The sequence below is a fragment of the Bidens hawaiensis genome, unplaced genomic scaffold (assembly GCF_021521415.1).
Source record: "Bidens hawaiensis isolate Kalapana, Puna unplaced genomic scaffold, B.hawaiensis_p1.1 tig00002525_1, whole genome shotgun sequence".
NCBI lineage: Eukaryota > Viridiplantae > Streptophyta > Magnoliopsida > Asterales > Asteraceae > Bidens > Bidens hawaiensis.
Genome location: NW_027491138.1, coordinates 3,089,975 through 3,113,218, shown reverse-complemented (window position 1 = coordinate 3,113,218; position 23,244 = coordinate 3,089,975). Strand labels below are relative to the sequence as shown.

The 23,244-nt window shown below is 33.8% G+C and overlaps 2 protein-coding genes and 1 pseudogene across 3 annotated transcripts; 2 read left to right on the top strand and 1 right to left on the bottom strand.

Annotated features, from left to right (window-relative positions):
• Positions 1–4,501: 4,501 nt before the first annotated feature.
• Positions 4,502–8,999, top strand: LOC143620023 (anaphase-promoting complex subunit 6-like). Its single transcript, XM_077091822.1, has 16 exons — positions 4,502–4,759; positions 5,167–5,301; positions 5,594–5,667; positions 6,440–6,479; positions 6,605–6,650; positions 6,780–6,859; positions 6,940–7,121; positions 7,202–7,327; positions 7,411–7,485; positions 7,566–7,691; positions 7,896–7,965; positions 8,052–8,134; positions 8,227–8,340; positions 8,438–8,537; positions 8,737–8,772; positions 8,873–8,999. Exons 1-16 carry the CDS (start codon positions 4,508–4,510, stop codon positions 8,954–8,956), a joined length of 1,623 nt encoding a protein of 540 aa, XP_076947937.1. The 5' UTR covers positions 4,502–4,507; the 3' UTR covers positions 8,957–8,999.
• A 355-nt stretch (positions 9,000–9,354) lies between these two features.
• On the bottom strand, positions 9,355–11,740 carry LOC143619961 (uncharacterized). Its single transcript, XM_077091776.1, has 7 exons — positions 11,664–11,740; positions 11,225–11,341; positions 10,959–11,152; positions 10,630–10,883; positions 10,417–10,523; positions 9,878–10,044; positions 9,355–9,764 (listed from the first exon to the last, which is right to left on the bottom strand). The coding sequence occupies exons 1-7, from the start codon at positions 11,722–11,724 to the stop codon at positions 9,459–9,461; spliced, it is 1,206 nt and encodes a 401-aa protein (XP_076947891.1). The 5' UTR covers positions 11,725–11,740; the 3' UTR covers positions 9,355–9,458.
• Positions 11,741–18,571: 6,831 nt separating this feature from the next.
• LOC143620024 (tubby-like F-box protein 7) lies at positions 18,572–21,541 on the top strand (annotated as a pseudogene). Its single transcript, XR_013151276.1, has 4 exons — positions 18,572–18,906; positions 19,504–19,591; positions 19,914–20,043; positions 20,755–21,541. The product of XR_013151276.1 is annotated as a tubby-like F-box protein 7 (transcript).
• The last annotated feature ends 1,703 nt before the right edge of the window (positions 21,542–23,244 follow it).

Sequence of the window (23,244 nt, the reverse complement as noted above, 5' to 3'; positions counted from 1 at the left end):
AATGTGTATCAATGAATCAAACCATAAAAATTTTTCTCAATTAAACTTTTCAACGTGCCCATTTTGTCGATCCACACGACTGCTTCACTCATCTCATTCGCTTTAGTCAATGGAGACGATCAATATCGTCAAAAACATACGAGTCAACCCAACCGTATCCATCCATTTGTTCAAACGCATCCAAAGGTTTTTTCAAACATATTTGCCCTTATAATAACACACCAACCAAGAAGTCAAACTATAGTTATCGGGTTTCCACCAAGTATCCGTCCTCATCCTCACAGCCGTAAAGCAATTTATTTTTTATTTCGATTTAAAATATTATAGAAGTTATGCTAATGTTTTTTTTATTCGTGATGTTTATCTTGTATGATAACTATTAATTTATTGTTAGGAAATTTAAAACTTTTCTTTTTATTATATCAGCAATCTCACCTATTATAAATCTATACTATTTATGTAATGTTTTTATCATTTTATCTCATTTTCTTAACTATTATTCAAATTTATTTTTTCTTACCCGTGTATTACACGGGTCACTAACCTAGTGTAATATATAGCTGTCCATTCTTAAGAATTGGATCCCCACCATCAAAATACGTCTAAATGCAGTTCTTATATATTTATATACATATTACATTTGAAAAAACATGTATTACCTTTAATCAAATAAAAGAAATTATACATGTACAATTCATAAATATCTAAGAACTCTTTGTATACAACATTTGAAGTTTATCCGTTACTTATTTCATACAAACCGGTGTATCAACATCAACAAGCATTAGTGTAGACCATAACTATAAGAAACATTTAAAAATTGCGGAATATATTTTAAAAGTGGTGTTTATTTCAAACAATTGATCACAAGAATGTTGGGTATTGTTTTTTAAAAAAATATTGTTTATAATTAAGAAACATGCTTATAGTTAAAAAGATAAGTGGGTCACGGGTCTCACCAAACCCAGATAGATTTTAAACCGAGTTATAACATCTCGTTTATTTTCGAAACTTATTCATCATCAAATCATAACCATAAGTATATAATTAACTTTCTTACAATAAATAAAATTAAAATCCAATATATATATATATATATATATATATATATATATATATATATATATATATATTAGAAACGCATAATGTAAAGCAATCCCGTAATACGGAGGATAAAAGCTAGTAACTTAATAAACATATATGTAATAAACTAATAATCATATAATAGAGGTACGAGTCTCTAATTAATGGCCAACACCAGGACTAGGTGTAGACTGCATTAATATCCGATCAAGATGAGCAAGATGAAGAACAAAGAGCTTTTCGCTTAAAGCATGTGCATACGGGGGCGCAGTGGTGCCCTCCTTAAGGGCACTACTGACCTCCACTACGGTTCCCTTCTTCTCAGTCAACGCCTTCCTTGCATCTAAACACTGAGCACCACATACCAAGATCAAGACTATAACAAGCGTTAAACGAGCCATGTAATGACGGAATTATAATCGACTAAAATGATAAATTTAAAGAACTTGGCTTATGAGTTATTGGCTTGTTTGAATGGAGTTATAAATACATTGCATGCTTAGATATATATACTATGTATATACAAAGTGGGTGGTTGTAATTTGTAAATAGAAATAGTTTACTCTTTCTTCCTACTTTTGTTTCCAACACTTCAGGAACTAGTGCCATAAAAGTAAATACATGCATGGCGTACAAGTGTTGGATGCCAATGCATGGGTAAATTAAGATGAATGGACGAAACAAACTGCCAAAGTTAAATCATCTACAGTGGTTACTTAAGTAGTTGACTTGTTGTATACGAAAAACAATGTAGACTTAATTGTTAGTGTTTAGGTAATGTCGAACACTACATGAGGTGGGGATTGTGGAAGTCTTTAAGTGGCACCAATTATGATGAAATGCAACCTAAAAAGGTTATGTCTTGGTGATATGAACTCTTTTCTTTTCTGTAACAAGATTGAATATTACCAAACTCTTTTATTATTTTTGCTCATAATAACCTAATTAATATGAGTTTGGATTTTTAAAGAGTGGCCAAGATATTGATCTCTATTTACGTACATATTCTACGGTCAAGTGATGCTAACTGGACACTTAACAATGTGAAACCGATAAATAATTATTGAGTTCGTAGCCGGATTAGGGTATATAGAAATTTGAATATATATGATAATTAGTGTGATGAGGATAAATAAGAATAATATAAAAGTTGACCTCACTAATGCTGATGGAATTGGAGGCTATTAAAAGGAATAATCTTTTTGTAGTGTTATAGAGGTTTAATGATACACGACAAACTAAGTAGACAAAAGTAGGCAAGGAGATAATATTAGTCAACCATTTAAATAAGTTTAGTTACTTGTTAATTTGTTATAAGAAATTTATAATGGTCGGCTTGTATTAATTTGAGATAACCTCAGGACTCCAGTCCTTCACGAATATTTAAGTAAAAGTACGTACTAACTTTTTTTTATATATTCATCATAAATATAAACAAATGCAATGCTGTTTATGCCGGAGATTTTTTATATTGAGTCATGGATAGTTTCTTTGAATTGTTATTATTATTACTATTTATTAAATTGTAAATTAATTCTGTTTATAGGTTGTATGAAATCAAATTACATATCCGGAAAACTCTTCTTCTAATTTCTTTTATTTAAATAACACATAAACTTGCACTTCTTCGTTGCAAGGAGATTTTCTTTTTTTTTTTGAACTAATTTTCTTTTTTTAACTCTATAACGTTTGAACCTATAACCTCCTATTTGACATCTTAACCACTTTACTATCACAATATCACATCAAAGTTGGTCACATTTTATTTCACCCCATGTTATTATATATATTAATTGAAATTAGTTTTAAGTCAAACGTAAAAATTGGACATAATATGTTTCACTTATGAAAAACTCAGTAAAACACTCTCTCTTGAGGGATAAAACGATACCTAACTTCAAAAAAGTGCACACCAATGTAAATAAAAGGCGTTTATTTATTTCAACCATCAAAATCTTGTATCCTTCTTTAAATTATCAATGTAGGTTGGGAGTTCAATCTCCAATCTTCTTTTATCACATTCATCAAAATCACAACACACAACAACTAATCATGGTATCTTTGATAAACTACTCACACTAGAGGTGTACAAAACCAGTTTTAAATCCAAACCGAACTGGTTTGGTCAATGGCTGGTCAAAACCGGTTTGACTCAAACCGGTTCGGTTTATAAACCGGTTTAGAAGTAAGATAGGCTGGCCTGGTCACGCCGGTTCGGTCCGGTTTATAAACCAGTTTTCCTCAATTCGGTTCGGTTTTAAAACCGGTTTTGTAGATCTTAAGAGGAACCGGTCCTAAAACTGGCGATTTGGGTCGGGTTGGGAATCGGTTTGGGAGAAACCGGTTTTAAACCCAAACCGGTTCGATTCGGTTGCCTAAAACCGGTCCCAAACCGATTTTTTTTATACCTCTAACTCACACTACTTATACAACTATACAAATAAGTAAGCTGGATGCCAACTGGAGGTGCACAAAAAGCCCGAACCCGGAACCGGACCCGAAAAAAACCCAGAACCGGTTTTTTTAAACCCGGATTTTTAATACCCGACCCTACCCGTAGGGTACGGATAGGGTATGACTTTCAATGCTGAAACCCGAACCTGAACCCGCACTCGATATAAACCCGATAATACCCAAAACCCGGTTATAGTTATACCTGAAACCCGGGTTTTTTGCATACCCGAACCGGGTTTTTTGCATACCCGAACTGGATTTTTTACATACCCGGATATTATTGTTTGTGCAATGTGTCTGTGTGGCACTTGGCAGTGGTTGTGTGGCTACCCATAGATCTATAGCCGTTCTCCAACGGATCTTTTTTGAAGCACATATTTGATGTAAATACTTATTTAGTGCAGCTCCTTTTGATATACCAAAAAACAATTTAAAACACAAAAATATATGTTTTTTATATCATTGTTTAGTAGATTGCATATGTTTGAATGAACTTTGAAGTTTGTATGCAAAAAAATGGAGTTAGAATAAAAAAAAATGAAGCAGGCTCATTAACAGAAGAACGCTGCAGAAAAATGGTTTTTTTAATAACCGGAAATAAGGTATTCAAATACCCGGAAAACGGGTTTTTTCAATACCTGGAAATATGGTATTCAAATACCTGACCCGGACCCGGTATATAGGGTATGATTTTTCAAGCCAACACCCGGACTCAAACTCGACCCAGGTATTACCAATACCCGATCATACCCTAATTCCATTCCCGAACCTGGGTTTTTTTAATACCCTGATTTGGGCACCTTTAATGCCAACTAGTTAAAAGCCCAATAGCTATTTGTTGGACCCAAAAGCCCAATAGCTAATTTTTCTCCCAAGAGGCCCAATTACATAAAAGACCTACATACCAACTCCATCATCACCTGAAAAAAAATCATCAATCACATCACACAGCTCCCGCTCAAGCATTCAAATGAAAATGATGGAAGAAGAGATCGAGAAGCTGAGAGGAGTCGTTAGAGACTGCGTGAGCAAGCACCTGTACTCGTCCGCAATCTTCTTCGCCGATAAGGTTGCCGCCTTCACTTCCGATCCCGCCGATATCTACATGCAAGCACAAGCCCTATTTCTCGGCCGCCATTACCGCCGTGCTTTCCACCTCCTTAATGCTTCTCAGATTGTCCTCCGTGACCTTCGCTTTCGTTATCTCGCCGCTAAATGCCTCGTTAGTCTCCTTTTCCTGCCCTAATTTGATATTCAGTTACTAATTATAATTATGTTTTCTGCACTTCACTACAATTAGTTGATATCAAGTTGTTTTGCTTTAGTTGTTGTTTTTGGAACTTTAAATTGAAGCTGTAATTTATTATTATTATTATTATTATCTAGTTAGTTGCTAGGTTGCAAAATTTTATGCCAATATTTTATGATTAGGAGTAGTTTCTAATTATTTTTGGATAATATCTATTTGTTTTGCTTTATTTGTTGTTTTTGGAGTTAAAATTTGAAGGTGTGATGTGTTTTTTATTGTTAAGTTGTTAAATTGGATGCTAGTGTTTTAATTATTTAGATGTTTGTGATGAGATAGTGTTTGAGTGAGAGTTGATGGTAACTTGTACTCTGGCTGTTTAGGAAGAATTAAAGGAGTGGGATCAGTGTTTGCAAATGCTTGGAGAAGCGAATGCGGACGAACATGGGAATTTTAGGGATACTAAGGATTCTGATGTCATGTACTTGGATAAAGATACGGAAGATCGTGAAATTAATGTGAGTTTCCCTTTTGCTGTTTACTTAGTTTGTAAGGTCATATTATTCTGTTTTGGTAAGTGATTTGTTGCTGATACACGATGAAGGATATGTATTACATTTTACATGCTTTTGTTGGTATGAGAGTGTAAAGGGGACACAGTCGATGATTTGTGGCGTGAGAGTGATTTTTTGTATTCTAATTCCTTTTTAGCGCAAATTGGTTGTATTTCCTTTTTACAATCTTTCTATCAACAAAACAAACTCTAAAGTTTAAATATCTGGTACTTACAAATCCTTTTATCTATTACAGATATCATCAGCAATATGTTTTCTTAGAGGCAAGGCATATGAAGCTCTAGAGAATCGTTCTCAGGCGCGAAAGTGGTTAGTCTTAAAAGATTTAGCGATGTGGATGCGTGTTTAGTACAAAATATAACAATTCTATTTTGACATGGATTTAGTTATAGTTCAATAATTCACTTCATGAGAATTAAATGTAGAGAAATTCATGCGCTTGCTTCTCTTTATTAGTTCCACTTTAACGCCTTCTATGATTATAAGATTTTCTTATATTTCTAACCCTACATAATATCTGAGAGGACTGGATTTTGCACCACAGCCATACATAAAGTTGCAAAATGCTGAAATTCAAAGTTTTGGTGTACCATTGGTTTTAAAACGCCCGATACTCTACGATGCATTTAGATCCAAAAAGTCGATGCGTGCTACTCAAAAAATATTTATAGATAGCAATGCTAGTTTCTTAACTTTTAAGCAATAAAAAATAAAAGACTAAAATAAATAAATTCAAAAGAAAGCTGTGGCACCCCCAAAAAAGCATTATATAAGGTACAAGTAGTCTATGCATAAGGTACATGCAATCTATGCAGGAACTCACTTTAACTCGGAAAATGCGCGCATCAGGCTGCATTGGGCGATCACACATTGTGAAATTTAGAGCGCAGCATTCCCACATCAGGGAATCGCATCGCTACACCTGATGCAGTCTCATCAGTGCATTGCGCATTATGCGCTCCTGCTGCGTGCATTTTTAAACCAATGGCGTATCAGCATCTTGTCTCCATATGGTGCCCTTTATCTTGTTGGATTGTAACAGTCTCATCTAGAATATAATTCTCTACTTATGATTTCTTAGGTATACAGCTGCAATTAGAGCTGACCCGTTATGCTATGAGGTAAACACAATCATGTGCAGTTGCAACCATGTGTAACTGTTTGCACCTGTTCTGCATCATCTTTCTTGTTTTACAATTTGAATTCCTCATCATCACTAATAATTTAACATCTTCTTTTGTTTCAGGCCCTAGAATGTCTTATTGAGAACCACATGCTAACATGCGAAGAAGGTAGCTCATCTTCACTCAAGTATAAAAGATATTGTTTTATATGTACATTCATTATATTGTTTTGCATTAATATTTTGCTTATACCACAGAGATCACCATGTCATTGTTTGATTTGTTATTCAATTTCAGAGAAAAGTCTTCTTTCATCTCTGCAGTTTGCACAAGAAGATAGCTGGCTTTCTTCATTCTATTCGTGTTTAATAAAAAAGGTAAAGACATATCAGAACACTTGTGTCATATTCTAGCGACATCTTCTTTCGCTATTTCACTTGTTTTTATTTCTGTTCAGTACGAAAAAGCAAATGTTGTAGAAGAGAAATTTAATAAACTTGAGAATGAAGATATCAGCTCAAAACCATCAAGCGAGTCTATGATTTGTACACTGAAAAACAACACAGATCTTTTGGCTTGCAAAGCTGAATACTACCATCAATGTGGTGAATATCAAAAATGCTTTGAATTGACTTCACTGTAAGTCAATCACCATCTGACATAAAAGTGTAGAATCAGTTTTACTTGATATTTTAATAAAACTGTTTATTAATATTCAGATTGCTCGAGAAGGATCCATTCCATCTTAAAAGTACCATAGTTCACATAGCATCAGCTATGGAACTTGGACACTCAAATGAGCTTTATCTTATGGCTTGCAACTTAGTCAAGGACTATCCTCAAAAGTAAGAAATATTTTTATAAAAGTTGACATTTTTTTGCTTTTTTGTCTTAAATGCTGTTAATTTTATTATATGCTTTCTTTAAGGGCGATATCATGGTTTGCTGTTGGTTGCTACTACTATTCTATCAAGAAGTATGATCAGTCACGTCGTTATTTCAGGTAATATACACTATACAGCTGTTGTATTATTTGTTATATTTTATAGAGTTACTGACACATGTTATCTTTTTATTTGACAGCAAGGCAACTAGTTTAGATGGAACATTTGCTCCTGGTTGGATAGGGTTCGGTAATGCTTATGCAGCCAAAGAAGAAGGTGATCAAGCTATGTCAGCTTACCGTACTGCCGCTCGTTTATTTTCTGGGTAATGCTACTTTCTTTTTTAATATATTTGTTTGTGTTTTTGTTAACTTTAAAGCCATGCGACACAGGGAACTTTGTTAGGTTTCAAGCGATATCATGTGTTGAAGAAAGCGTTAATGTGAAACCCTAAATTTTAGATTGTGTTATCACGTGTAAATGATGCACTTTATGTTAAAGACTTAATCTTGATGTTTTTTGGAGACAGGTGTCACTTACCTACTCTATATATTGGGATGGAGTACATGAGGACCCACAGCTTCAAACTTGCTGATCAGGTGCTTAATGGCTATTTTGTCTTCTTCAACGGCTTTACCTTGATATTTTGAGGCTGATTTCATTTTTTATGTTGTATCTGTTACAGTTTTTCATGCAGGCGAAGGCCATATGCCCTTCAGATCCACTTGTATACAATGAACTTGGAGTTGTTGCTTATAACATGAAAGAGTAAGTGTTGTTTTTTTATTTTCTTGTTTTAATATATAATACTGGTAAGTCTGGTATGGAACTTTTAATAAAGTAACGTGTAAGAAATTTAGGTATAGTAAAGCAGTATGGTGGTTTGAAAAGACTTTGGTTCACATACCGTCACCATTAAGTGAGATGTGGGAATCAACAGTGGTTAATCTTGCTCATGCGTTAAGAAAGTTGAAGTATGTCTACTCTTTTATTTTTTCTAAACTCAGGATTTGATGGTTTATGACTGTTATAACACCTACTATTGTTTCAATTTTTGTATCTCTGTATCAGGAGGTACAGCGAAGCAATTATATATTATGAAAAGGCCCTTGCACTTTCAACAAGAAGCTTAAGCACATATGCTGGTTTAGCTTACACATATCACCTGCAGGTAACATTGCTTTTCTACATTGTGCCCTTCCAAAATTTTAAAAATATAATACTTTTAAGAGTTTTAAACATTTTAAATTGATCATTTGGATGTATAAAATTGATTAATATCAATTTTGAAAATATTATCAGTTTTGATAACCGAAATGCAATAAGATATTGATGTTCCATTTTGTTTATGGTTTTCATTTTTTTAACAGGATAATTATACCGATGCGATCACATACTATCACAAGGTAATTTGGCCCAACTTAATTACTTAATTAGTAAGAACACGTGTAATCGTATTGTTAGTTTAGTATTTGCAATTACAACTAACTGGTTTTGTATGAGCAGGCGTTATGGATTAATCCGGATGACCAGTTCTGCACAGAAATGTTGACATTGGCCCTTGAGGATGAAGGTCGCCAAGGTATTTGATGTTAAGTTATTTATATATTTAGAGGAATGTGTATTGTAGTCATTTATTTATTAAATTGTTAAAAAGAAACAAAAATTGTCTCACAATACCAGACTTGTTTTCACTGTTGTCAAAGCAATCCTGATAATCATTATTCAAAATAATGTTTAGATTGCTAGTTCTTTGATTTCTAAAGCATTTGTGTTTGGAACTTATTGTTGGTACAAAATGGGTGATACTTGTCCTCCAAATGTGATCATAATGGGGTTGCCATAACCAGGAAGCTAAAAACCACATAACCAGTTGACAACCACCAAAAATCCCACAAATAACTAGTTACACACAACAAAATATTGCACCTGCAAAACTAAATGTTGTAATAAAGTTTCTGATAATTACTTTGAGTAATGTTTTAAAAAGTTACAAATTAGATGGATCAGAAAGCTTCTAAAGTTATGTCACAACCAAACTCAAAACAGTCAACCGTATACTCAATCCACAACCTAATAATATCACCTTTCTTCATTCCGCTTTCAACCAACTATGTTGCCCCACTACATCCAAAACATATTGATTCAATTGGTTACCAAAAGTGTTGGTAGAAAATGACGTGGCAACATGGGCTCGGGCTTTCGAGCCCAATTCTTCTGCCAGCGAGGGGTCCTTCAACAACTTGGCCATAGCCACTGAGAAGCTTTGTGGGGTCGGCTCACACAAAAACCCAGTCTCTCCATCTTTCACAGTCTCCACCGGGCCACCACTATTGCATGCTATCACAGGCTTATGGGCCGCCATTGCCTCAAGTGGAACTATCCCAAAATGTTCATCCTGATAATTATATTCACACCAATCCTTAGTTACATACAAAATTAGAACAGAAAATAAAATATTCATTTCATAAATTTGAAATTATAGATGTTTGTACTTTGTAAGGTACCTACCTTTGGTGTATATATAACGCATAGGCACTCAGACAAAAGCGCGTTTCTTTCAGCAGTTGAACAAGATGTGATGAAATTAACTTGTTTAGACACGCCTTTAATTTCTGCCAATAATTTTAATTGCTCCAAATAATCAACATTTTCCCTCAATCGCTGATCAAATCCACCTAAGGAAATAACAGCAATCATTCTTTATGTTTACATTTTGTCACAGTTGACGTCCTTTCCACCAACATACGTTAATTTCTCCTGTTACTGTTAAGTCTAGTCATATGCACTGAACATGAGGTTATTTTGTCTTTTTAACCTTTGGGAAACTAATTTATGTATTTAACTCAAATATATACATAAGAATAGCCAGCCTATAACTAAAATAAATAGCACCAGGAAGATACAGTCACTGATGTTAATTTTTTACCTTCATGTTAAAGAAAATTGGAACACATAACACTACAGCATATATTTTGCAAGGTGGAATTATTTATATTTATACATATAACGGGTGCAACTTTTTAACTTAAAGATTCAAATAAACTTGCCTGCAATCGTTAATGTCATGTCACGAGAGTCAAGCATTGCGAATGCTGATATTGCTAAGTCAATATTCTTTTTCCTTTCAAAACGGTTGATTGAAAGAAAATTCAACCTGCAAAAACAAAAATCTAAACTAAGACCCTTAAAAAGCCAGCCTTATGGTCAACCTCAAACTAACAGGATATCAAGAGAATAAAAGAGAGTGCGTGCATGCTTACGTATAACCATTCGGTTGACTGAACTGGTCAACATTGACCGCAGGGTACAACACAGCCGGTTTAATCCCTCGAGAATCAAGACGCTTAAACGTTGCAGCAAAAGTGGATGCTGTAAATTTGCTGTTAACAAGTATTAAATCCGCCATCCCGGTTGTTATTTGTTCCAAATAGTTTATGGGCGCCCGGTAAATTCTTCTAAGAAGTGTTGTGTGTTTTGCAAGTAACAAATCAGGGAAATGACAATAGAATATAACCTAAATTAGAAAAACAAAAATTCAATTAATAAACCCTAAATAAGACTTATAATGTTTTCATTATATTCAAAATACCTTAGAAGATTTTTTAAGCTTTAAAATTGGAATAACAACCGAGACTTGATCAGCAATTACAACATCAAATGAGGGATGATAAAACAACACACAGAGAGCAACGAATATGCAACGTATATACGCGCATACTGCGTGAAAACGGTAAAATACGTGTCTGGGAAGGAAAGATCCGTATACTGTAACTGCAAATGAACCTGGATATTGAGATAAACACACAAATGTAAGTTACTGAAGGTGTTTAAATATGAGAAAACCAGTCTGGTAACCTGCAAGTGTCTCCTCGAAGCAACGGTTTGTGTTGTGGTGAGATGTGAAGATGCGAACATTATGACCATGAGATGCAAGCTCTACTGCTGCATCAACTATTAACCTCTCAGCTCCTCCTGACAGATAATATTATTAATAAATAACACATTATAGATATGATGATAATCTCCGAAAAGTATGAAAAAAAAAAAACCTAAATTGAATTGAAGTTTGAACAGATGTAGATCATGTAAACTGAAATTTGTGCATTGATTTATAGCAGGAGTGATGTTATTAAAGTTTTAGAGCAAATCAATCTACGATTTTGAGTCGATTATGCAAAAGGAACTGAGCAATTCGTATGGAAATTGCAAATAGCAATTGGATCGAATGACAGGTTGAAATTGAAATTGAAAGAATTAAAGAAAAAGAGTATTATTATTATTAATATTATTATACCGATTCCGAGATCAGGATGAATGATGGCGATGTTCTTCTTGGGGCCGTCTTTTTTCTCCATGGCTGCTGTAACTGTTACTCTTAGCAAATACAAGAATGGTGTGGATTTACGCTTTACTCTTGTTGGTGATTATTCATTCCCTTCTTAGCAACCCATAAACTTTAATTACTTTTTAATTAAAACTGCTTTTTTCCTTTTCATATTACTTTTACTCTTGGGTTGTTTATTGCTTTATTAAAAAAACTAGTTTTATAACCCATGTGATGCACGAGATATTTAAAAAAATTATTACAGTTAAGCTATAAAAATTAAATGGTTTTATAAATTCAAATTATATTTTCTAATGGAATATACATACGACTGCTGATGTATCCTCACGCAATTTCTTCGTAATCACGAAAAATATGTACACAGTGATTTTGTAAGTTGTAATTATATGTTTAATGGAATGATGATTCTACAACGGATGATAAGATATTTTATTATGATGTGTAAGGCCCCCGACCCGGGTGCCCTACTTTCACACTGGTTGGATTTACTCATTCACATAATTCGAAGAATCATAGTTAATTTAAACAAAACGCGGAATAAAAGTCAACCATTCTTACATAACATAAATACTTTGTCTTAAACGGAAATAGCATAAGTCTTAAACATTAAGTATAAATAACACGTGACTCTTCTTTTCTTCGATGCCAGTCTTCTTTTATTTGCCACGTGTCTCCCTCATGCAACCTGTCTCATCCTATTTGCATGCATGCATACTAAAAGTCAGCTACACTAAGTGAGTTCTAGATAATCAATTAACATACATACATTCATAGTCATACTTATACGTGTCTGAAGGTATGTATTACATACATTACTTACTGTTACTCATTCATACATTCATTACGTACATGCGTACGTACTTACATACTTTCTTTCATGCTCTTCCTATGGTATACCGTAAACTATCATGCTTCTTCTATATCAGATATTCTTAGGGTCTGGTCCCTCTATCTCAGATTTATCAGGGTCTGGTCCCTACTATCTCAGATATCATTAGGGTCTAGTCCCTCCTGCCTCAATCTCATATATTATTAGGGTCTGGTCCCTATCATCTCAGATATTATTAGGGTCTGGTCCCTGTCATCTCATATATTATTAGGGTCTGGTCCCTTCGTCTCGTTTAACCATACAACCATACATGTCCTGTCAATTATCCATACTCATCCATTTCATACTTTCATTATCATACGTGCATACTTTACATGTCTTACGAATATAATATATATATATATATATATATATATATATATATATATAATCATCATATAATAATAACATCCAATGCACAATCATACACGTAACTTATACTTATCACTTAGGATAAGTATTTTAACTATCACATAGGAATATGCACACAGCCCCGAAAAACATCACAGAGAAAGGGGCTAGAACTTACATGGTAGACGATTCTTCTCCGAATTAATAGTAATGAATTTCTTCAACTGTGCCCGACTAACTGTTAATAACGTACACGTATTAATTCCCTTTATTTGTTTGTTATTTATTCTCTTAAGTTAGCGGGGTTAACTTTTAAGTTAACTGATCCGACATGGAACCTTCTTAAACCGATCTTATTAATTTAATCTACTTAACCTTATTTATTAGTATTTATATACATATATTATACTTGTTTCCCTGTTATTTATTGACATTCCTAACTTGTCTTAAGTTCTCACTTTCACACATTATTATTATTATATTATATATGTATATATTTTACAAGTTATCTTTCGTTTGTACATTCCTTACAATTCCTCCACTTATATACGAGCTTTTATGTTTAAGTGTTTCGAAACGGGTCCTATAAGCCATTGGTTTAGCATAAGGCGGGTTGCGGGCTCTAAACAAGTCGGGTATGGGGTTCGGGTTTCATTCAAGTCTAGCATCCATGTATTCTCTTTTATTGTCATGCCATCATATTCATATTATTATTATTATTATTATTATTATTATTATTATGGGTTAGGTTATAATAGGAAGTATAATTTTTGTAGGAATGATAGAAAGTAATTTTGTTCATTGATTTTTAAGATGGAGGGTTGAGATTAGTTTAGGTGGAAATCATGTGTGAAAATAAGGGGAATGACATAAAAGGAATAACACATTTGCTGACGTTCTCTCTCCACATGCAAGACATATGCCAAATTCCCCCATTATTTTAAAACGTCCATAACTTTTTTTACGACGTTTTTATTGAAAAAAAATTCACCATAATAACGAGTGCCTTTTTATCTTTTATATGAGTACCATATTGTTATATAAAAATTAAAAAAAAATAGTGGGTTTTTTACGTATTGTGTTTTACCAAAATTGTGTTTTACAAAATTGTGTTATACAATTGTATTTATCATTGTGTTTTTTACATTATGCCATACAATTGTGTTTTTTATTGGGTTTTTTTATCATTGTCTTTTTTTTCATAGTGTTTTTTTTTTCATTGTGTTTTTCACATTGTGTTTTTTATAGCGTTTTCCATTGTGTTTTTTCGGACTTTTCCTGCGATATGGTGGCGGTGGGTGACAGCTGTGGTGGCGGTGGGCGGTGGACTGGTGGTGGTTGTAGGAGATAAGTGATGATGTAAGTGAGTTTTATGTAAGTGGGTTTTGGAAATTAATTGAAGTGGATTTTAAGATTAAAGTAAGTGGGTTTTGATATTAAAGCGTTAAACTAAAACACATTCCTTTCTATCCTGTTTAGGAAAATTAAATTTCTTATTTGAACCTAACTCTTATTATTATTATTATTATTATTATTATTATTATTATTATTTCAAGAGAATTTACTATAATGCCCCCCACCCTAACCACATATAAAAACCAGTGACCCCTCCTCCTATTTCTTCATCTTCCTTCTCACCCAACCTAGCCACCGCCGCCTAGTAATTCCGGCCACCACCTCGCCGGCACAGAATCATGGGGACGGAATTGAGTTCGCCTGGGTTAACTCGCATCAAATTTATTTCGCATGAATTCGGTTCGCACCAAATCCATTCGCTCGTAAAACGATTCGCACAGGATGCGAATCAATTTGTACAAACGATTCGCATGATGAATCAATTCGCGCGGATGGGTGATCGGAAAGGATTCGCACGGGTTCGGGTCGCGCGAATGGTATGATCTATTCGCGTCAGAGTTCGTGCGAAGGGTTCCTCACAGATGAGTCGCATACCAGGATTCCTAACTTGGATCGCATAGGGTTTAAATGGGCTGTTTCTGGTTTGATTACCCCACCTCGGGTTTCGTGCAAGTCTTCTGTTCACCAGAGACGAGTTTCACTCTCATCGTAACTCAGATCTAGTTCACATCTTGGGCTGTTGGTGTTCAGTGTGGAGAACAAGGAACATTTACGGGTCCGGTGGTTCAAGTTTCATGATTTTGGCCAAGCTTTCGGGGATCCGGGTTCAGTCGGTCACCGGATTTAGTTTTCTTAACACCTTGCTGCTATTATTAATTGTATTATTATTGTTTTTGTCAAATTTTTATTACCATTTTCATTCATTTGATTTAATTGAATCTCGTCCCTAACGAGTTCGTTTATGTCGGTTAGACTCGGTTCATTTTGTTATCATTCTTAACGAGAAAATGAAATGAATATAATGTTTACCTTTTGGATTTGATTGTGCACAGGAGGTTTGTGTGTGTATGACAATGATTGGAAGAATGATTATGATAAGGATGTTTAGGGTTTTTAAGGTTTAAATGGGCAAGTCCAAAGGCTTTCAAGCCTATAATCACTCTTAAGTTCAATTTCTTTTAATCTTATCCATGTCCTACATGTTATTTAATTAATTTGAAACGATGTCGAACGACACGATAACTAAAATAAACTCGCAATATGTTATTCACTTATTATAGAAACGAGGACGTTACATGATGATATAAAAAATAACATAATATATAAAATTAGTAGGAATAAAACACAATTTTGTATTACAGTTTAATAAAAATAGATGAAAACTCTATGGATTCACGAAGGACATGAGAATAAAATTATTATTCATTCATAATTTCTTTTTTATCATCTTAGACCCATAAATATTGTTAATTGAATTTACCGCATTCGTCTTCTACACTCAAAAGTGTATCTAAAGTGATTTAGTAAAAAAAAAGGTAGATTTGATCTCATAAAAGACATAAATATTTTGATTATATTGAACTAAACACCCAAATATTCTTAATTACTAAATTTAGGTAATTATTATTTGATTAAATGATAGATTAATATGTTTTGATTACACTGACATAAATACATTTTTATTAAAAATAGAAAATAGTTTGAGTAGGAAAGTTAGGCTATGAATGAATCTTAAAGTGACATATGTCATATTTATTTTCTTTTATTAGAATACTAGTTTTAGAGCCTGTGTCACACACGGAATAATTCAAATTATAAAATTAAAAGTAAAACAAATAATTACATAGCGTATATGAAAAAAAATGTATTACATCTATGCTTGTATCTATAAAATGTGTACATAAATTGATTTTATATCACAAAATGATATTTTTAAATGAACTTAATAAAAAAATGCTCATGCAAAAACGTACCCGTTAATGCTTATTTCTATTGAAAAATTCATTATCGGTGTCATATATGTATGAAAGAATTTTGGTTATGAACTAATTTCGGAAATAAGATTTCTCATACGATAGTAGTTATAACCATTTAGCCTAAATACAAAAGGAGCGTTACCTTTATTGATATATTTATCAATTTACCACCCATCAAAGGAAAGTAGAATATTAAATTGTAACAATGGATGTTCTTTAAGCACTATGTTTTTCTGAGCTACACCATGAAAAATATTTTGATAAGTTTAAGAGGGCTTCTCGACGTTGTCATAATGACAACATAAAAAACAACATGTTAAGCCATTCAATTTTGTGAATATTTTGTTTCATTTGAGCATAGTTTAGCATGTCATGTTTCCCATACGATGTTCTGATCACCATTGAAAGAAAAATTAATTTTGACATAAATATTTCAAATTTGATAAAAGTTAAGCATTGATAGGCATTGGGGTGACATGTCGAAAGTGTTCGCAATGTTTTCTTAAATTTTAATAGTTGAGGGGAAAATAGTCAGTTTGTCAAATCCCGAATCTTTTGATTATTTCAAAAAATGCCCTTAAAAATAAATTTGAAACCCGAATCATGTTTAAAATTTTAACTTTCATACTTTTGACATTTTAAAGTCAACACTTTGAACCAATAACAAATTTGACGATAAATCTATTTTGCATTCTCAAACTTTTCAAAATACTCAAAATTTTTATTTTTGACCCTAACAAATTTTGACCATTATGTAGTTAACTTGTACCAAACAATCTATTTACCAACTTTTGACCCATAAAATCAAATTCAAGTTCCACAAAAAAAACCAGAAATAATTTTTCATTTGAGAAACATGATTTGTTATTGATTTTTGGAATTCACCAAGTATTTTGAATATATAGTAAAATAATATGTTAATAATTATATTTATAAAAATATATAGATATTATATAAATATAGTGTAAAAGAAAAGTGAATAATTATTGATTTATTACATATATTAAGGCATATTAGTTTTGGAGGGAAAAAATTATGAGAATTAACCAAAACATGACAAGTGTCCACATTTATTTTACTTTATTAGAATATAGGTAGATGTAGATAGATACATTTTTATTTATTTTAAGAAAACACTTAAACAAGCAAAAGCTCGATTGTGCGGTATAATTTTAATACATAGACGTCGAAAAAAATAAAACGTAAAATATGCACATAGCTCGTTAAGTCTATTTTAACTTCGGAATCTATATAAAATCATTCGGTTAATAAATATGGTCTAACCAGTGGTAGCATCCAATCATTGCTAAGTTGTAGATCACACCTACAATTATCGCATCCACTTTAATCACCAAGTTTAAGGTAAACTTTTGGAACACAATGTGATTTGCATTATGTTTTCATTATCTTGTAACTAGACTCCTAGTGATCTGATCAAGATCGGTTCATATATACACTTTGCTGCCTAAAATTTTTTTTTAAAACAATGCAAGAAAACCCAGCAATATTCACAGCCTCAATTTTCAATCGGCTACTTAGGTGATATTTTGATTTTACAATGTAGCATGAGGCTCCAACAATGCTTACATGTGCTCATCTAAAAAACTATACAGTATACACCGGTTAATTGTCTGTACTACCATACCTCTCACAATAAGCCTTGCCATATATGCACATGCCTTTCCAAACTACCATTCTTCGAACATTCATTTCGACTTTGTTCAAAAAACTATAAACCGAATCTTTTTTAAAACAAAACTTAAAGTAACTAACATTATTTGTTATTCATCAACAACTCATTTCCAAAAACTAACCACAACATAGGCCACTCATCTTCTGCTATATGACACGTGGGTGATGGTTAATATTTAAGATCTCAAGGTCTCATATTTGAATCCTGACTCAAAAGGATTTCTTATGGTGGTGGTCTGGTGTGTTTCATCCTTGATGATATTCCCGAATACGTCAAACCTGAAACGTCAAAATAAGTATGCATGATCGACACCCGTCTCAAAAGGTAATAAACATTATTAAAAGAAGACCATAATTTATTTATACAACGATATCAATTATTAAACAGTCGTACTTTTTAAGATACGCAACCATCCACACCACTCTTTCCACTTTCTTTTTTGGACACGTTGTAATGTAACGTGACGATATAATTAGTAAGTAAAAATAAAGTCCATTCAAATCCATCCGTCCGTCAAACTCCATCTACTGACGGACACGTAAGCACATGCTTCACCACACCCCCTCATTTCATTCGCCATTTCTTCTCTCTCATCACCGTCTCTCTTTCTCTCTCTAAACGATGTCGTTACGAAGGTTGTTCCTATCAAGGCGAACCACCAGCCGGTCCAATTCGGTCAACGAATCACGAACCGTTTCAAACTCGCCGGAAAGTGGCATTGCCGGTGGCTGCGAACCGGACGGCGGAGGAGGTTATTGGGCGAATATGTTGCCGGAGCTGTTAGGAGAGATTATTAAGCGAGTGGAAGCGAGCGATGAGCGGTGGCCACTACGGCGAAACGTGGTGGCGTGTGGATGTGTGTGTAAACGGTGGAGAGAGGTTAGTCGAGAGGTCGTTAAGCCTCCACTTCACGCCGGGAAGATCACGTTTCCTTCGTGTCTTAAGCAGGTAGGTATGATTAGGTTAGCTTAGGTTAGGTTAGCCTAGGTTTTCTGATTGATTTGATGTGTCTGACTTGAATTGGTTAATTGGATTAGTGTGAGAATGATTTAGATTTGTTAATTACTTTAAAGGTTAGTTAGTGGTTATAGAATGGAAGGCAGCTGTAAACAGAAGTCAAATTCCAAAAAGCCAAACTGTAAACAGCATTGAATATATATAGTAGCTGTAATAAAACTGATGCAGATAATATGCTTATATGGTTTCCATTTTTGGAATGGAATGCTTATGTTAATCTGGTTATTTTGAATCATGAAATCATCTGATTATATGATTTTGAAACTTTAAACAGCATAAGTGCATCCAAATTCTATGACTTGCATCTCATTTTGTTACGTTGATTATCTGATTATTCTGATTCTTCCATTTCACATAATTACTTTCAAAACAAGATGTCAAACTTGCGGTTAGTTAATGTTTGTGCATGTTGTGACTATTGTTTTTTTTAGCAAACGCTTAACCTTTTATGTTTCCAGAACAGTAGGTTATTGAGTGTCATTTTTGAAGTTTGTTTTCAATGGATGAATAACTTTAATGTCGTTGCAGCCTGGTCCTCGTGATTCTCCAATTCAGTGCTTAATTAAAAGAAACAAGAAGAATTCAGTGTTTTACCTTTATCTTGCCGCTAGCCCATGTAAGTATGCATGTCGTTGCAGTCTGGTTCTTTTAATAAACAAGTGGTAAAACAATGTAGTTACCAAGAATCATCTCAATGCGTAAGGTCCTCTTTGTTTATTCAGTAAAACAAGTTGTTAAAGTAAGTTATTTGTTTTATTTACCATGGGTAAATATGATAATTTTGAGAGGTTAAATATGATATTATGAAAGTTTAACTTTTAAAGTTGGGAATTTGAGCTTCCATTGTCGGTTATACTTTCTTGTTCCTGTTCTAAAATGCTGTTGAATAGTGCTATTTATAGTAACTCTCTTATTAACTTGAATTCTATTTTTGGCAGCATTTACAAACAAGGGTAAGTTTTTGTTGGCAGCACGGAGATATAGAAACGGTGCTCACACATAGTACATAATGTCACTCGATCCTGATGATTCAGCTCAAGGAAGCAATGCCTATGTTGGTAAATTGCGGTTAGTCATTTTCGATGTAGTCATTACTTTTCAGTTTTCTGTAAATATAAAATCTAGAGGGATATAATGATGTATAATTCTCTCTTATGGTGCAAAGATGCATGCCCCTCCCAGGCATGTAAATGAACCGAACGAATACGAACGGAGTATGTGCGTATTCGTTAACTTTAAGGGAACAAACGATCGAACACAAACAATTGAACAAATGGGATCTTCTTGTTCGTGTTCGTACATTAAGAATATGAATGTGCTCGTTTATGTCGTTTTTTAACAATATAAACGAACGGTTCACGAATGTAATCGAGTGATCATAACTAAACATAGATGAACGAACATAACTGAGCTAGTTAAAAGTGAATGTGAAAAATGTGTTGGGCCTGAAATGTTTTTAAAACTAGACTAAATTTTAAAGGGCATAAAAAATCTAAATGAGCATATTAACGAATTTATATGAACAAATTTTAACAAACATAAACTGAACATAAATAAATGGAAACGAATATAAATGAACGAACAAGACGTGTTCATCTTCTATTTGTTTAACTAAATGAAATTAAAATTTTGTTCATGTTTGTTTGTTTATTAAATAAATGAACATGAATGAACTTCCCGCCGAACGGTTCACTGAACATTTGGTTCGTTTACAGGCACCACCCCTTCCTGCATCTCTTTTTTATGATTCTAGTTTATTTGCATAATATAAATACACAGCTCAGATTTTCTTGGAACAAAATTCACAATATACGACACACAACCGCCACACAACGGCGCAAAACCGTCAAGCAGCAGATCGGGGCGGCGGTTCACAAGCAAACAAATAAGCCCGCAAGTTCCCGCAGGCAACTTTGAAATCGGTGAAGTATCATACAAATTCAACCTCTTAAAATCAAGGGGTCCAAGAAGAATGATATGCTCACTAAAATGCACACCATCTCCACCAGAACCCAATAAACCTGAAGATGAGTGTGTGTTGACCAGGTCAAAGTCGGTTGCATCATGTCAAAGTCAAACCCTTTTGAGAAACAAAGCTCCAAGATGGCATGAACACTTGCAATGCTGGTGCTTGAATTTTCATGGCCAGGTTACAGTTGCATCGGTTAAGAACTTTCAGTTGGTGGCTACATTGGATCAAAGCCAGCCCGGTGGCAAAGGTGACGGTGAGACGGTCTTACTTCAGTTTGGGAAAGTCGGTGATGACGTGTTCACCATGGATTATAGGCAGCCGTTGTCTGCTTTTCACGCGTTTGCGGTTTGCCTTACTAGTTTTGGGACAAAGCTTTGCCTGTGAGTGATGCTGTTGTGTCTAAGGTAATGTTGTTTTCAAGTATGAATTTAAGAGCATTTTTTTATGAGGTGTGATGTATATATGAATGAATTAATCACGACTCTTTACAAGTGTTTATGTTGTTTTTATTCGTTCAGTTTCAGCCCGTTTATTAATTTTCTACTATCTAATTATTTTTATCTATATATACTATATTAGAAACTTGTGTGTTACATGGGTTGTATAAACGGAATATTATATAGTTAGTAGTTACTAGTGAATAGCTAGGACTTGATTACAGTTACCTGAGTTCCTTTAACATCGTTCCCCTTCTATGAAATATCTTTATATAATTGATTATTGATTACTATTATTATTATTGATAAATAAATAGCTATAACAAAAAAGCCGGAAAAATCAGAGTTGGAGTCCTAGAATTGTGCCATATGCTCGTCCGATTGCTTGTTTGACTTGCTTAAGTTAAGCTGTAATTGTAATGTCAATTCTATTTGAGTAAGCACAAAAATGGTTCAAAAGCATACCCCCTAATATGAGCATATCACTTTTAACTTAATTAAAACTATCATCAAGTATCAGTTTTAATTTAAATGAGTTGACTTGAACTTTTTGGGAGTCGAGGCCTGAGGTCAAGCTCAAATTGCAGCTAGTTAAGAGAAAATGAGTTGGCCAACCTAGCTCGTTTAAGTGGCTTCTTTCAGCTTATTTGTTAAACCACCCTATTTTAAGATATGCTAGATCTGTACACACCTTAATTTATCCAGAGAAGTTTGATTCATCCAATTAAATCGATAAATAACCGCTTTGATGATCAGGGTACCGGATATGGACACTTTCGAGATCAAATTATAAGGTTTTTTATTTTCTCTCTAAAATCAAAAGTTTTTATATATTTGTCGGTTTCACCATGTTGACACAAGTGTAAACTAATAAATACTAACTCAATTTTGAGCAGATGACAAGTAATCTAATCTTGCCTACTGCTCCACTCGATCGGTATCAATGTCTCATAGCCAAATCAATTATCATCCCTTCAAAGGCTCCAAATGACCCCATACTAGTATACTATCAACTCTAACTGGGCCAAATTGGGCTAGCCCATATTGATAACTATTGTGGTGCAAAAGCTGTTTAAACTGCAAGCATTATCCATTTATCCTTAACTTGTGGTGAAAAAATTGGCACGTGACATCAAATAAATATAGAAAGTGTTAGGGGTGTTTACGGTCCGGTTTTCGTGGTTTTTAAGTCAAATCATGAACCGAACCATTAGTAACGGTTTTGATTTTCGTAAACTAAAACCAAGCCGTTGAACTCTTAAACCGAACCAAACCGAACCGTTAATAACGGTTTGGTTCCGGTTTGGTTTCGCGGTTTGGTCTTGTTCGGTCTTTATACGATATGTTCAAAATAATTCATAATATGTAAATATTACACAACTCACAATGATTTATGTAATTTAACAAACAATTAATTTTTACCTTTTTAAGATCTCATTTAACAAAATAAAAAGCCAATTAATGTTTCTTGCATTTTCGATTTGTGCTTAACCCACTTTTTTTTTATTATCAATATTTTTTTTTGAACGGCGACTTTCTCAGTTAAGTGATAACGCGACCGCATTCACGGCCCCATCACCCTTGGTCCAAACTATGTTGACATTATCGGGACCCACGCTGGAACCTAAGGATCATTTGGCATTCCCGGTAAAACCCCCGCTCACCCCGCCCGAAGGCACGACAGGTTTTATGCATCAGGGAAAATCCGGTCGGCTTCAAGGATCGAACCCGGGTCTCCCCGTGTCTTCCCATCCTTTGTCAATAGTTAGTAGTGTATATGTGTATATACACACATATATATAATACAAAATACTATGTGTCTAGTTATAAATTTATATACACATATATATTATGAAATAT

Coding starts and splice junctions, on each gene's coding strand:
- LOC143619961 (XM_077091776.1), bottom strand. CDS start 11,724: ATGGAGAAAAAAGACGGCCCCAAGAAGAACATCGCCATCATTCATCCT. Junction 11,153..11,224: donor CTTCGAGGAGACACTTGCAG/GTTACCAGACTG, acceptor CTCAATATCCAG/GTTCATTTGCAGTTACAGTA. Junction 10,884..10,958: donor AGCTTAAAAAATCTTCTAAG/GTATTTTGAATA, acceptor TTTCTAATTTAG/GTTATATTCTATTGTCATTT.
- LOC143620023 (XM_077091822.1), top strand. CDS start 4,508: ATGAAAATGATGGAAGAAGAGATCGAGAAGCTGAGAGGAGTCGTTAGA. Junction 8,135..8,226: donor GTTGCTTATAACATGAAAGA/GTAAGTGTTGTT, acceptor TAAGAAATTTAG/GTATAGTAAAGCAGTATGGT. Junction 8,341..8,437: donor CATGCGTTAAGAAAGTTGAA/GTATGTCTACTC, acceptor TCTCTGTATCAG/GAGGTACAGCGAAGCAATTA.